This window comes from Ambystoma mexicanum, chromosome 6p (genome assembly GCF_040938575.1).
Source record: "Ambystoma mexicanum isolate Mex_15411 chromosome 6p, UKY_AmexF1_1, whole genome shotgun sequence".
NCBI classification, from domain to species: Eukaryota; Metazoa; Chordata; class Amphibia; order Caudata; family Ambystomatidae; genus Ambystoma; species Ambystoma mexicanum.
In genome coordinates this window covers 409,150,551-409,165,742 of record NC_090935.1, presented here as the reverse complement: position 1 = coordinate 409,165,742, position 15,192 = coordinate 409,150,551, and the positions used below count along the sequence as shown (strand labels likewise).

At 51.1% G+C, this 15,192-nt stretch overlaps 1 protein-coding gene across 2 annotated transcripts in view; it reads left to right on the top strand.

Annotated features, from left to right (window-relative positions):
- Positions 1-15,192, top strand: part of FBXO4 (F-box protein 4) — a 368,809-nt gene that overhangs the window by 193,685 nt on the left and 159,932 nt on the right. For both annotated transcript variants that reach the window (XM_069627208.1, XM_069627209.1), the window contains one exon: positions 4,566-4,786. In XM_069627208.1, coding sequence (XP_069483309.1) covers positions 4,566-4,786 — 221 coding nt within the window. The remainder of the gene's footprint in view (positions 1-4,565; positions 4,787-15,192) is intronic.

Here is a 15,192-nt window from a genome sequence, read left to right as displayed (position 1 = left end):
ACTATTAGCGCTATGCCCGGCCCCCTACATGCCCCACATTATTCACCCTGACCAAGCTGGCTTTATTCCAGGACGCTCCACCTCATTGAATCTGAGACGCCTCTTTAATATAATTAGCAGAGTACACTCAAATGTTCACGCAGTAGCCGCCACACTCGATATGCAAAAAGCGTTCGACTCTGTGTCATGGGAGTACCTTTGGCGGGTTCTTGAAAGATGCAAATTCGGCACCTCCTTTCTCTCCTGGGTTAGATTGCTATACTCCGACCCAGTAGCCATGGTCCGCACTGATGACCGATGCTCTCCCCTTTTCCGAATTGCTAGAGGGACGAGGCAGGGCTGCCCATTTTCCCCCGTGATCTTCGCTATAGCGATGGAACCATTTGCGGACATGCTACGACAATCCCATGCACACAGAGGCTTACGAACTGCAGGCCAGTCTGATATAGTGTACTTCAATGCCGTTGCTGCGATTCTCTTCATCCATTCTCCTTCCACCAACTTGGCTCCGATATTGGAGGACGTGATCCGCTTCGGGCACATTTCCGGACTCAAAGTGAATTGCTCTAAATCCACTCTCTTCCCGCTCACAGATTGCATGCGCCCCCCTCCTGATACCCTGGGGTTTTCATGGGCTCAGTCAAAATTAACCTATCTGGGAATAGAAATAGCTTGCCATTTCGAATTGGTCTTCGATGAAAACTATCAAAAATACCTCACGAACCTTGCAACAAAGACACTGGGCTGGAGTAGACTACCGATTTCTCTTGCAGGCAGAATAGGGATACTGAAGATGATAGTGCTGCCCCAACTTCTGTACAGATTCACCAACATCCCTCTATGGCCAGGGGAAGAGTTCTTCCGAACATTGACTCGCACGATTAACACCTTTTTGTGGCACTCGGGAGCGGTCCGTCTTAAACTCAAGACCTTGACCACCCCAATGGAAGGAGGTGGCTTTGGCGCTCCTGACTTCCTCAAATACTGGCTGGTGGCGCAGATCCAATTCACGTCACTCAAAACACATTGGACCCCCATCCACATGTCAGACTCGAAAAACTGACGGTTAGCGACCGGGACATTCGTTCCCTGATTATCAAACCTATGCCGACAGTCCTGGACTCACTTGACCCGGTGGTTTGCACGTCCCTGGCCCTAACTAAAACATGGAAACTACTTGGTACCGCCCAGCCCTTACATGGTAACCTCCCACTTTGGAACTTCCTCCCGGAGGTCCCACATGTATCACCGTCCATAGTGCGCCGATGGGCTGAGGCGGCATACGAGCTGATCCGTGACATCTTTGAACAGGGCAACTTCATCGAATGGCCAGACCTCCCACTGTCCCTGAGACGGAGACTGTCTATATGGCTCCAGTACTCGTCTCTCCGGAAAACCCTTAAATGCAAATACCCTACTTTCCCAGCAATACCACCAGATGACCCCGCATTACGGAGTTTACCCGTCGTGGGCGTGGGGGAGGTTAAGTATCCAGACTCTATACCATGGTTCAAACTAGATCCACCCCTTTGTTTACCAAATTGAAACACGCATGGGAAAACGACCTTGGGTTGGAAATGACCGACGAACGCTGGGACCACATGTGCGCACGCATACACAGGGTATCCTTTAACTCCTGCTTCAAATTAATTCAGTTTAAGGTGCTCCACAGATATCACTATACCCCGAACAGACTTCATCACATGCTTAAGGACCACTCCCCAAGATGCCCCAGATGTGGCTATACCGCTGACTATATTCACATGATCTGGTCCTGTCCCCGTCTCGCCCAGTTCTGGAGTTTGGTATGTTCTACCATGTCAACCCTTCTTGACCATCCTATCATCCCATGCCCAATGAGATGTCTTTTCCATGACTTGCTCGAACTCCGCCGAGATTCCAAAAAACTGGCCGGCCTCTGCATGCTACTCGCACTACGGTCCATTCTACTCTGCTTGCTTCGGCCTACATCACTTACTCATGCGCAGTGGCTCAGGGTAGTGACTTGGGCCTCAGGACCTCACTCGAGACCCAGAGATATTTGGCTCAAGTTTCGATCCTCTATGTCCTCTATGGATACTGCTGCATCAGATGCCACATCTCCAGCTTCCTCCCCGATCCCCCTCTTGAACTGCTGTCTCTCCAGTCCCGCACCCACTTTGTATAAACCCCCCAAATGCATACTCAAGTTGTAAGCTGACTCTGTGTACCTGTATTATGTATACTGTTACTGTATTGTACCTGCCTTGTATGTTGCTCGCCTGTTCCTGTGCTGCCAAGCTAAATAAATAAGTTTTTTTTTAAAAAAAGAAAAAAGTGGAAGAAATCTGGAAAGTCAACTCTATGGCGCATCCTGGTGGGGCTATGCCATCGCCCTCAACGGCTAAGGTGTGGGTCGAATTTCCAATGTTTTCTTATGTAGAGGTGGCACAGGCGGTCTACCTACTTAAATCTACCACCCCTTCAGGTCTAATTCCGTTCACTACTCTTAAGGCGATTACGCCTGGTATGATTTAGCTGATTACTGAAGCTGTTAATCATTCCTGTCAGTCAGGCTTTATTCCAAAGGAATTGAAACTGGCTACTGTTATTCCTCTCCTGAAGAAAATGTCATTGGATGCATAAGTGATGGCTATTTCCATCCTATTTCCCTGCTTCCCTTCTTTATGAAACTTCTAGAATCTCTGGTTTCTCCTCTGCTGTCTTCTTTTTTGGAAACATCTTTGTTCTTTGACTCCTTTCAATCTGGATTCCACCCGCGGCGGGGCACGGAGAGTGTCCTGGTGTCAGTGGTCAACGATCTTAACCATGCTGGTTGACCTTGATGGAGTGGGGGCCCGGATCCTATTAGATCTATCAGCGGGCTTTGACACTGTCGACCATGCAATCCTGCTATCCCAGCTAGCTGTGGCAGGACTCTCCAGGCACGTGCTGGCATGGTTTACTTCTTTTCTTTCTGATAGGAGCCAATCGCTGCTGTTGTCACCTTTCTTGTCCTTCTCACATGCACTCACCTGTGGTGTCCCCCAGGGCTTAACCTTATCCCCCTTTTCTTTTTATTAATATTTATGTTCAGCCGTTGGTTCGCCTCATCCACTCCCACGGGTACTGCTCTTACTCCTACGCCGACGACACCCAGATTCTGGTCCAATTCTGGACCGGGCAGGAGTGTCATCTGGTTTATGTGAGTGTCTCACGGCGGTGGGGGTGTTGGATGAGTACGAACTGGCTGAAGGTGAATGGGACAAGACTAAAGTTCTGGTGGTGGGATCCTCTTCTGGCTTCGCCTTGTGGACATCTTCATTTTGGCCCCTCACGCCGGGTGAAATGCCTACTCCTGTGATGGTGGTCAGGAACTTGGGGGTGCTCCTGTCTTCCTCATTGTCTATCACTCCTCAGGTGAGTGTGGTATGCAAGATGGAGCTTCGGAAGGTGCTCCCTTTTCTTCTATACAACTTGCAGCCTTTGGTTGTGTCGTCTTTGATAACCAGTTGGATCGACGATTGTAACTCTCACTATCTAGCACAACCTCTTGTTTCTATCCACCGACTTCAGCTGCTGCAAAATCTGGCAGCTCAGGTGGCCACTAATTCTCCATACGGAGCTCATATTAGCCTGGTGCTTCGGTCTCTACACTAGCTTCCAGTGGCTCAGAGAGTCCAGTTTAAGTCCCTGTGCTTGGTCCACCTGGCCTTTTTATGGCCAGGGGGCTGAATATCTTAGGGAAATATTCTATCATTACTACCCTGTCCACTCTCTTCACTCCAGTGGTGCTAATTTGCTGCTTATTCCTAAAATCCGTCTTTCCTGAGTCAGAGGTCTAGCTTTTTCCTTTGCGACCGCACAACTGTGCAACACGCTCCCTCACGCTCTAAGAGGGACCAAGAACCATCTTCGTTTTAGACAGGCTTTGAAAAGTCTGTAGTTTTAGTGGATTGTGGAGAGGCCGATCTGGAATCCAAGCAGCAAGATGCCTTTTGGCCCTAACATAACAAATGGTGTGTTACGAGTGAGAGCTAAGGAAGGTAGAGTGAGTGAGCAGGGGTGAGATTATATGCGTGCGAGCAAGGGTGATCTAGGTTAGGGCAGAGCTGGGATAAACTAGGTTAGTGATGAGCTGCGGTTGGCAGAGGTAATCTGTGGTGACCGGGTTAGTGAAGGCAGGGGTGATCCAAAATGGGCAAGTGGTTATATGCAAGGGTGTGCAGGTAAGGGTTGTAGTGTGGTCAGATGGAAGAGGAGTCCGGAAGGATATAGGATGGCATCGGCATAGTCAGGGCAGCCTATGCATGCAACAAGCTTTAGCCAATGGCCATGTCAGCTAAATATTCTTCTGCTAACCACCCTTTCCCATTTCTCCGTCATTCCTTTGGTCACAGGGTGGCGCTATAATTGCCAACCCATGCTCCAAAACGTATACCGGATTACTAGTATTTGATATTCCTCTCCTGACTAATGTGTGTGGCATCGTCTTGCAACATTGATTTATTTCACAATTCCTTTTTTGTTTCAAGATTAGCTTTTTATACTGAATGATGGCAATGTTGTATTCTTTAATTTCACAGATATTTAAAGAGCTGTCCAGGAAGTAGAAAAAGTCTGAAATCGAATCGTCCCATGTATGGCGCAGTTACTTCGTTTCTGCATTCACTGGTGGTAAATGCGGAACCTCGCTTTGCTATGTTTGGGCCCGGGCTGGAGCAGCTGGATGATTCTTTGGTAAGAAGTATGATGACTTCTCCAGAACTTCTTCCGGTTGCTGGCTTCCCACAACGCCAGATTGATGGTAATGTTTAACTTCATTCTGCTATAGAACCTTAAAGCAAGTGGTTGGGCATCTCACTGGCTTTGTCACTGTAGAGCTATTTCGATAATATACATCTGTGCTGTGCAGCCCCTTTACTAGGAGCAGATATAACTTAGACTGATCCCTCTTAAAGGTGAAAATAAAGTAAAATAAACCATCCTCCTGTGGTATTCTGCATGACCCTCCATATCCCATATCTGGGATGTAATCGATGGCCCCAAACCAACAGAACTGAAGGGTCATTTGAAAAAGGTCTACCTGTGATTCCCAAAGGAAAAACAGCATTTTAATTCACAAAGGCAAGACTGAATACATTCAAAGGTATCTTTCAAATACTGACACCAAAACGCCTTTGCATGTGTGTTTGCATTGGAAAACAAGACAAGAGAAAAATGTTAGCTTCGCATGCAAAATCCCGGCAAACATTTGAAAAGAAAAAAAGCCCACTTTGTTGCCATGAAAAGTTCCTGTAGGCCCGGGCACACTATGTGGGTGTCTTTCTGCAGTGGAAATCCAGAGAAAGCTAAAGTAATCCAAGTGCAGATTGGAACAGCACAGTACAGCACATCACATTACTGGCTGAGAAATAAATGCAGAATTTTCATTGATATTGCCACCCACCAAATGGTGGTGCACTTTCACAATTCAAACCCACTTTTCAGCTGAAAAACGAATAGCAGATAATTGAAAGTGTATTTTATTAATGACTGAAAGAAACAGCCCCATACTTTCAGCGCAAAAAGAAAAGTGAATCTGGGGACCAGGTCCCCTCCCCCGCCAGTTGCACACCTGCACTGCCTCCCTGGCAACTTGGGGACTGTTTTCTGTATCCCTACAGTCCCCTACCAGCACTTGACACCCGATGTCTTCACTTAACCTTGCACTTGCCACCAGCTGGCTGCACTTTTTACTTACTGCTTTATTTATTTCTTACTGTCGATCCTATGTACTGGACTGCCCTCTAACCCCCTGCACCTTTCCCCTTCCCCTGCATTTGTGCGATCTCAGTGTCACCTGGCCTAGTAAGATCGCTGTCTCTGTCTTCCCTCTGTGCCCGCTCCTTTACCACATCACTCCTTGAAACACCTGTGGATAGGCGCGTTATAAATGTCATATCAAAACACACTGTATGTCAATAAATCAAGGCTAGTGTTAGAAAATGCAAACTGTGAGTCCCTTTCGGCCAAGGACAAATGGTGGGCCTCTGCGAAATATTCACAAGGGACTTCCCCACTGAAAGTCTGGCTTGCATCCCAACGGTTTACAACTGCAATAAAATGTGGCCCGGAGGGTGTTGTAAGGAAGGCATGATATCAACAGTAAGGAAGTGACCACAGTGCAAGGGTGTTTATTGAACTTCAATTGTTTCATACAATGTTCTTTCCAGTGCTCGCCATACAATGTTGCTGCTTGCAACCTTGGCTTCAACACAGAGCGGTCTTGTATCAGTCTCCCCAACTCACTGGCTTTGTTGATTTCACTGACACTGCTTTATTGTTGGAGCCAAGGGCAGTACCCCGGCAACTGGTGATTCTCCCTGCCTTCATTATCAACGCGGAAGGGCCCTGGGTACCTCTGACACACAATGTAGGATTCCTCAGCCTTTTTTCCTGGTCTTACACTTTCTATTCGCGAGGCTTTGTGAAAGTAATGGTTCCTTGTCACAATTGTCAAGGGAACTTTCCTCCTTGTGATCCCCTTCTGTTTCGGCGTCTTTCTCCTCTTATTAAACTGCCATCTTGGAACTGCTCAAAGTTTGCTCTCGTGCTCCGCCTTTTATCCGTGTGGGATAGTGTAATGGAAGTCGGGTGTGTGTGATGGTCAGTAATTGCCTGACCATTGTACTGGACACGTCACGTCCTCTCCTCTCCAATAACCTTAAAAACAACTTGCATGTCCTACTATTAGGTGACTTTAACTTGGGATATCAAGACCTAAAAGATCAGCAAGCTAAAATAATTGCCAGCTCTCTTGACGAACTAGGATTAAGCCAAAAATTAACCCATCCCACCCTTATCAAAGGCAGAGCCCTTGACTTGGTGCAAGACTACAATTGCAATGCCACTATCACGGCTATGACCCCTCAAGTACTGACAGACCACCACCTCCTAGCCTTCTCACTAGAAGCCATAACCCCTGCCCAAATAACACCCCACTGGCCCCTGCCATCCCCACTAGAAATACAAAAAAAAAACATGACAGCCACGAAAACCTGTTACCCTTATACTACCAACGCTGAACTCCTTCGCAGACTCCTCCGACCCATCCCTCCTTGTCGAGGAATATAACAAAATCATGTCTGCAGCATTAGACTTTATAGCCCCTTTAAACATAGGAAAGAGCAAACCTAAAATGCACCTGAATTCCTGGTTCTCTCCTTACCTTAAATCATTAAGAATGGAAAATAGGAAGAGTGAAACTTTATGGAGACTCCACCCTTCAGACGTTTGCATAGCTAACCTTAACAAAATATCTACCCACTACAAAAAGGAAATGCTAGCAAAGCAAGACACATACAACAAAAGAATCGAGCAAAATAACTCAAGCATCAAATAATTATTCATAATCCTTAAAGAATTGGAAACGCCAATCGATGAACCAGACACCTGTGTGAAGAACAAGAACTGGTGCACCAGTATTCAGAAAGCCCTAACTAACAAGGTAGCCACCCTACAAAGACCTCCTCCACATACCTACTACACAACCTAAAAAGACCTCCTCCACATACCTACTACACAACCTCACAAACTTGCGTCCACCCACAAACCATCCAATTGCCTCAATTTCTCTAAAGTATCCACCCTAGAGGTGGAAAAAATCATCCTCACGGTGGGCGTGGCCAGGAGCGCCAGCGATGCGGCTGCTTCCTTGATGGCCTCCGCCCGAAGCCCACGGCCAGCAGCTACCATCCGATAGTTTCGGGTCGGATCGCGTTGCCCGGCGGATCAATGGCATCCTGAAGCACTAGGGCTCCTGATGTGCGCCGGTGGGGCCTTGTTTCCCCTTATTTGCCCCCGAATCAGCCCGGTTTCACTTTCGCTCCGGGACGTGGCCGGCGCACCCAAGATGGCGGACGGGACAGGCTTCTCGCAGTGACTAGGAGCGAGCGGGAAAGTTTCCCTGCCCCGTCCCGGTCGCCGAAGCGGAGGCTCGCAGTGGCCAGAGACAGCCAGAGACAGCGGCTGCAATGGTGCGACGTGGGAGTCTGGCCCGCTGATCCGTGGAGGAGGGGAGGCAGCGAGCGGCGTACGGCCTTGTTCCCGTCCTGGTGCCCCATCCCCCCCACTCCGGCCCTCGGAGGTGTCTCTGGCAGAGGAGAGACAGGAGCTCCCGCGCTCGGGGGCGGTGATACTCGGGAGGCAGGCGAGGAGTCCATGACGGCCTGCTACGGCCCGCCCTCACCTCGGGATACCTGTGAGCAGCGGTTGGGGGTCGGGCTCCCCCGGCCCCGAATAAGGTGAGGGTGCAGCAGCGGGGTTCAGGAGGGTGCTGGCTGCTTGAGCCCACCTGAAGCGGTCGCGGCCGCTTGGCCTCCCGGGCTGTGCACTTTCAGGCCCCCCTCTTCTCAACTTCCTGGGGCGCCCCTGCCCACCGACCCCTGATCTGTCCCCAGCCTGGGACCTTTCATCAGCAACGGCACCTCCCCCAAACCCCCTTTTTTTCCTGGATCCAACAAAATCCCCTGGCTTCCTGTCTGGCTTAGCTGCACCGAGGCGCTGAATTGGGGATTCCAGCGTCACTGGGACCTGACCGTCATAAGCCCCTTCAATCACGATCCTCGCAGCACTCTGCCACCCGGTGGCCTCCTGGGGCACCCCGGCCCACTGGTCCTCACTGCCCCCTGAGTGTCCTGGTCTTCCATCGCTACAACAATAGAGCCCATCTGGCCAGTGATCGGCACCTCGGGTTTGCCCTTGGGACCCCAGCCTACTGCCGACGCTCGGCCTCGAAGCCTCTGCCACTCGGGTTCGCCCCGACAGCGCAACTGACCTGGGCTGTCCCTAACACCACTGCCCCAGGTGATTCGGACCCATAAACCACGCAGGATGTCGAGATTGCCTAAAGCAACCAAATCCTCTGACATCTCCGCCATGCTGCTGGCTGCAAACAAAACGAAGAGGTCAACCCCTTCCCCGAAGCCAACCACACAGAATGCCCCAGAGGAACAGGGAAAGCTAGCTACTAGGGACGACATCCAGACCTTCATGCAAGACATCAAAGTCGAGTTCCGGTCTTGCATGGCTGCACTGTCTACACGGATGGATCAAACAGACACCGACTTACAGAAGTGGAGCAGAGACTGGGAGAGGTGGAGGACTTACCCAGAGTCATGACGCCACATTAATCGAGCTGAGACGTGACCTCCAGGTGTTACAGAGTAGGAATGAGGTACTCGAGTTTAAACAGGAGGATCTGGAAAATAGAGCTCGAAGAAAATCCCAGCTTATCCTAGACCGCACTCATAGACTGCGCCTGAGACGTGGAGTGGACTCGGACGGTCCTCCGGATGTAATCACCAGAGTCCACTTCTACACCACTAAAGAAGCCCTCTCGGCAATAAGCCGTACTAAAGATGAGCTCTCGTTCATGAGCACTCAGCTTCAGATTTTCCAAGACCTCTCGCTGATGACCCTACAGAAAAGAAGAGCCCTGAAGCCCCTAACGGGGTTCCTGCAGTCCCAGCAAATACGCTATCGATGGCTGTACCCGTCTACGCTTCAATTCACGTACCAAGGAGTTCAGCGTAAGATAAGTCGCCTGGAAGACGCGGAATCCATCTTACACGCAAACCCCCCGGAGTCCTCTGAGCCCCATAGCCCTCTGCTCCCCTCAGGAGAAGCGGAGCAACTGCCCCAGAGACAGCAACAGCAACCCTGGTCTAAAGCACAGAGATGCCGGAAAGTAAAGTAATCCTACCACCCATCGTGATCACGAAAGTACCGATCCAATAAGCTCAAGGAAACGTCAGTGATGCCGCGGGCCCCGAGCGGCCCATGCCCCACTCCAAGGAGTATGTCATCGCTCCAACCTTGGAGTCGAACCCAACTAAGTGGTTTGGTCCTAGCCCTGTTGGCTGGGTGTACAGTTTTGGCCCCGTTGGCCGTGGATGGGCTGGCGATGGAAATTCCAGCCCCCCACCCGACGAAAAGTTTACCCTCCCGTTGGAGGATATATAAAATGCAGCCACAGGAATCCCAAGCTGAGTTCAAGTCTCTGGATGGCGACTGAGCAGTGCCGTCCCCATCGCTCGGGCCAGCTCCCTCTACCAGGGGAGGCTCGGGAGGCCCTGCCACCGCACCAGAAACTGAAATTCCTGACAATTAATGTCAGAGGCCTCAACGCCCCGCAGAAGAGAAAATCGATCCTGAGGCGCCTACAGAATGACGGAGCCTCCGTCGTCTTCCTCCAAGAGATCCATCTGATCCCAACCGACTCCACGCGGCTACGTGACCGGCAATTCCCGCTGCAATTCTTTGCCAAGAATGAACAAACAAGGGTGGTACGGCGATCCTGTTTGCCAAGGGCCTCAGACCACAAATTCTAGACTCTCTGCTCTGCCCAGATGGCCGCTTTGTGGCGATCAAATGCCGAATCTTCGACCAACTCTATACGCTGATCTCAGTGCACGCTCCTAATGAGGGGCAAGAGGAATTCTACTCAAGCCTAGGAAATACCCTCTCGCCATTCGCAGAGGGCCAAACTATCATCGGGGGTGATTTCAACGGAGTCCCTGATCCATTAACAGACAGGTCACACCCTCCGGCTCGTAGAGACTTTGCCCTGGCTACAGCGATTCTCAAGCTATTCAGAACTTTGGAGGTAGTTGACTCCTGGAGATTCCTCCATCCCGAGGAGTGGGACTACTAATTTTATTCTTACGTACATAGAACGTACCCATGTATCGACCTCCTCCTGGCCTCCCCCCAGGTCTTGGCATTCACAGACGAAGTTTCCATCGGGCCGAGAATCCTCACAGACCATAGCCTAATAATCGTTGCGCTCAGAGCCCACGATCCTGACGCGGCTCCGCGACGCAGATGATCCCTCTATGACCCCATCTTAGGCGATATGGCAACTAGAGACGTGGTGGCCAAAGCCATAAAGGAGTTCTTTGACGTGAACAGGAACGAGGATACCTCTCCAGCTAATGCGTGGGATGCAATGAAGGCGGTGGTGAGGGGGATCTTGATCTCCCGTGGGGCAGCCTACCATAAACAGAAGCAGCAGCTCCGTCAGGACTTAGAAGCCAAGGTGCAAGAGGCAGAGACGGCATGTAAGGTTAAAAATTGGTCCCCACGAACCTATCGGATCTTGCAAGCAGCTCGGAAGAAGTTGGAGGCCCACTATGCGGAAGATACCGTCCAGATTCTGGCTAAAACAAAGCAAAGCTACTATGCCAACGGTAATAAAGCCAACAAATATCTGGTGGATAAGCTAGCGAGAGTCAAGAGAAGGAACACAATTGTAGGCTTGCAGGACTCCCAGAACATTGTGCAGTTTGCTGACCGGGAGAAATTGCGGGTGGGGCAAGCCCACCTCACAGAGACAATGTTGGCGAACCCGAGATCCAGGGAGGAACAGCAGGCCTACTTGCAGGAAGCGGCCGTACCACACATCACCCTGCAAAAAGGGAAGAACTGGAGGCCCCGATCACCAGCGAGGAAGTTGAGGAGGCTATTAAAAGCCTGAAATCAAGGGCCCCATGCCCGGATGGATTCTCCACGCGCTTTTTCAAACTTTTCCGGCTCCAGCTGTTGGCCCCCATGACGACACTCTTTAATTCCTTCGCGACTTCAGGCACCATTATGGCATCACTGCAAGAATCAATTACGGTGCTAGCTCTCAAGCCAGGAAAGGACATCACAGCATACAGGCCTATTTCGCTACTAAACCTGGATGCAAACATTTACTCGAAGGTCCTGGCGAAGATTCGCCCGGACATCGACCCGGATCAGACAGGCTTTGTGGTGAATAGAGCGACCACGGATAACACCCGTAGGGTCCTGAATCTGATCGGTGTGGCTAAGCGAGACTCACGGAAGCTGGCCCTGCTAGCCTTGGACGCAACCAAGGCTTTTGATAAAGTGGATTAGTCATTCCTCCGCCTGGCCTTGGAATCCTTCCATCTGGGACCGCTCTTCTCGAAGCTCATCCTGGCGAATTACCAAGCTCCGAATACTCTCCTCCGAGTGAAAGGCCTGTTGTCCGGCTCGATCCCCCTAACGTGCGGCACAAGGCAGGGATGTCCTCTCTCCCGCTGCTCTTCACGCTGGTGATGGAACCTCTGGCCCGGCGGATTCGTAGTAACCTCAGAATTAAAGGCCTCCAAGTAGGCCCCACCCAACATAAAATTGCGCTATACGTGGACAATGTGATGTTGACCATAACAGACACCTCCCAGACGTTGAGGGCCGCCCTGGCAGAAGTCCATAGGTTTGGCAGGGTCTCGGGATTCTCCATAAACCTTAGGAAATCAGCAGCCTTGGGAATAGGCCTGGAGCAGGCGGACAAGGAGTCCTTCAGAGCCCACTGCTTGATCCCATTAAGCGATAAATCTATCCCCTACTTGGGAGTCCAGATCCCTGCCTGCCCCGAAGACACCTACCTACTGGAGAACGACCTGGATCGTTGGCTCACAGGAAATGTCGTTAATAGGTCGCATCGCGGCCTGTAAGATCTCCTACCGCGCTTCCTATACGCCTGCTCCGCCCTCCCCACCATCATCCCCAGACCCCCATTGCAACGGCTACAGAGGAAGATCTCTAGCTTCATCTGGAAGGGGAAAAAGCCACACATTCCGCGGAGCAGTATGATGCGCACCCCAATCCAGGGAGGCCTGGGGGTCCCTGATCTGCAGAGATACCAGATGGTGGCGCAGATAGCTCACACTAAAGCCTGGACCATCTTGTCAGGGCGACCCAAGTGGATGGAAGTGGAACAATCCTGAACACCTCATCCTCTCCGTTTCTTGCTGCACCTGCCAGCCTCATTGTGACGGACATGGCCATCTCTCCTATCGTCGACCAAGCAAACTCTAAAGGCATGGGATTGGGCACGTAGATCCAGAGGCATCCCAAGAGACCCAAGTCCAGCGGCCCCAGTGTTTCACAACCCAGCCTTTTTGCCGGGATCCACTCCCTCGAACTTTAAAAACCGGATCGCAGGGGGCCTCAGCTCCTTAAGTCAGCTATTTGAAAGCTCCCAGCCTCTGACGTTTGCCCAATGTAAGAGCACTTTTGGCCTGACGGAGTCCGATCGATTCTCTTATATCCAAATCAGACATGGTGTTCGCAACCCCAGACCCGCTCGGCAGCCACGCGAGAGCTGGATGCCCTCGAACTAACGGTCGCTGATTCACTGAGCCAAGGTCGAATTTCCACGCTGTACAGATTATTGCAGACGAATCTGCTTGCAGCCAAAGCAACTTGTATGTCGCAATGGGAAGAGGAACTAGAACATCCGATTCCGGACCAGTCGTGGTCTGACATCTGGGCCTGCACGCAATCGTCCTCTTTCTGCGTGACCAATCAAGAATGTGCGCATAAGCTACTGCTCAGATGGTACTACCCACCCCTGCGACTATATCGCTTTAACCAGTCCTTGAACCCGCAATGCTGGCGCCGCTGCGGCATGGAGGGCACCTACCTGCATATGTGGTGGACATGCCCAGTGGTGGCGAACTTTTGGTCCCAGTGTATAGCCGCCATAGCAGACATTGTTCAGATCACATTACCTCTGGAACTCGAACCAATCCTACTGGGGACCCCAATCCCAGACATTTACCCCAGATCCGGCAGGCAGGCAACTCTCATAACGCAAATGCTCCTAGCTGCGAAAATCACGATTGCCCGAACATGCAAATCCCCGGAGGGCCCCCTACTTATCCTGTGGTGGCTGAAGCTTTGGGACATCTTCATTGCTGAGAAAATAATGGCCGCGAATAGAGGCCACCTCCACCGATTCACAAACATTTGGTCGCCAGTGATAGGCTATGACCAGCGCTTCCCAGCCCAAACCTACAAACCTTGCTTGGTGTTAAATGCCCAAAGGGTGGAGGACAGGAACCTGGCTCAATCAGCAGAGGACTGAGACGTGGAGGGCAGTCAGAGCGGGGGGGTTGGGACAGAGACTCGTCGGATGATCCAGATAACCTGAAATGTGCCAAATATTTAATGATTGTAATGTAAGGTTTTCCTGTGCGCTGCTTGAAAAATAAACAAGTTAAACATTTTTTAAAAAAATCATCCTCACTTTAAAACCATCCCAACTGCCATGGAGACCATTGCCCTTCCCAAATGATTAAAGACGCTGTCAGCGACATATTCCCTTTCATTTTCAAATGAATCCACACATCATTCTCCACTGGCACCATCCCTAGCAACCTCATGGAGTCCTGGGTACTCCCACTCCTAAAAAGCAATCACTAGACCCTTCCATTTCCACCAACTAGAGACCCATCACCACCGTCCCCTTCCTGCTTAAAATCCTTGACAGGGTTGCATATCTCCAAATCCAGAAATATCTTGAACACAACCACCTCCTAGGAGTCAGTCTGGCCCAAATTGACTCACTCAGGACAATGGAAAAACTGCCCTTCTACTTCTGCTCGACCTCTCAGCAGCATTCGACTTGGTAGACCACAAAGGCCTCTGCAACCACCTAGACACAGCCACACACTTCGAGGGGATTGTGTCCTCCGACGTATTCCACATCTTTGACATTGATTACCACAGCTGTGCCGGCAGGGAACACGCTAGAGCCACCGTTCGCACGCCTTCAGGCTCGGCCGGTCGGCAAGGTCATCGGGAACCGTTGGGGTCCCGATCGGACAAGGATGATCGCCACCGTGCCCGATGCAGGTCCCGGTCCTCGACGCCGTCAAGACCGTTGGAGTCTGTGAGGCCTTCGAAGAAGGCATCGATGGCGTCAGCGTCATGTCTGTCGAGGGACTTGCTTGAGACTCCGGCTCCGAGGAAGTCGTCGACGCCATCAAAGGACACGCTCAGGGCGCCGGCCTCGAAGTCATCGGCACCTCGGTCGACGTCGACACCACTCCCATCGGCGCTCTCAACGCCTTTTGAGGAAAATTTGCCAGAGGTGCCCCGGACAGCTGTGGAAGCTCTGAGAAAGGCATTCAGCAAGTCTGTGCGGCCTATATTTGACCCATACTCTGTTCCTCCTCCCAGGGTGGACTTGTTTCAACCCTTGGAGTACATTTCAGAGGTAGAGGAAGGGTCTGATGAAGAGGGGGTTGTGCCTCCTGAGGTTCCTGATGACCTGTTGTCTGGTCATAGCCAGTTGGAAGGCCTTCGTCAATCTTTACATGACGCAAGTGGTCTTGATACCTCCCCGGAGGTTGAGTTTGGCAGGCCTGAGCCTGGTAC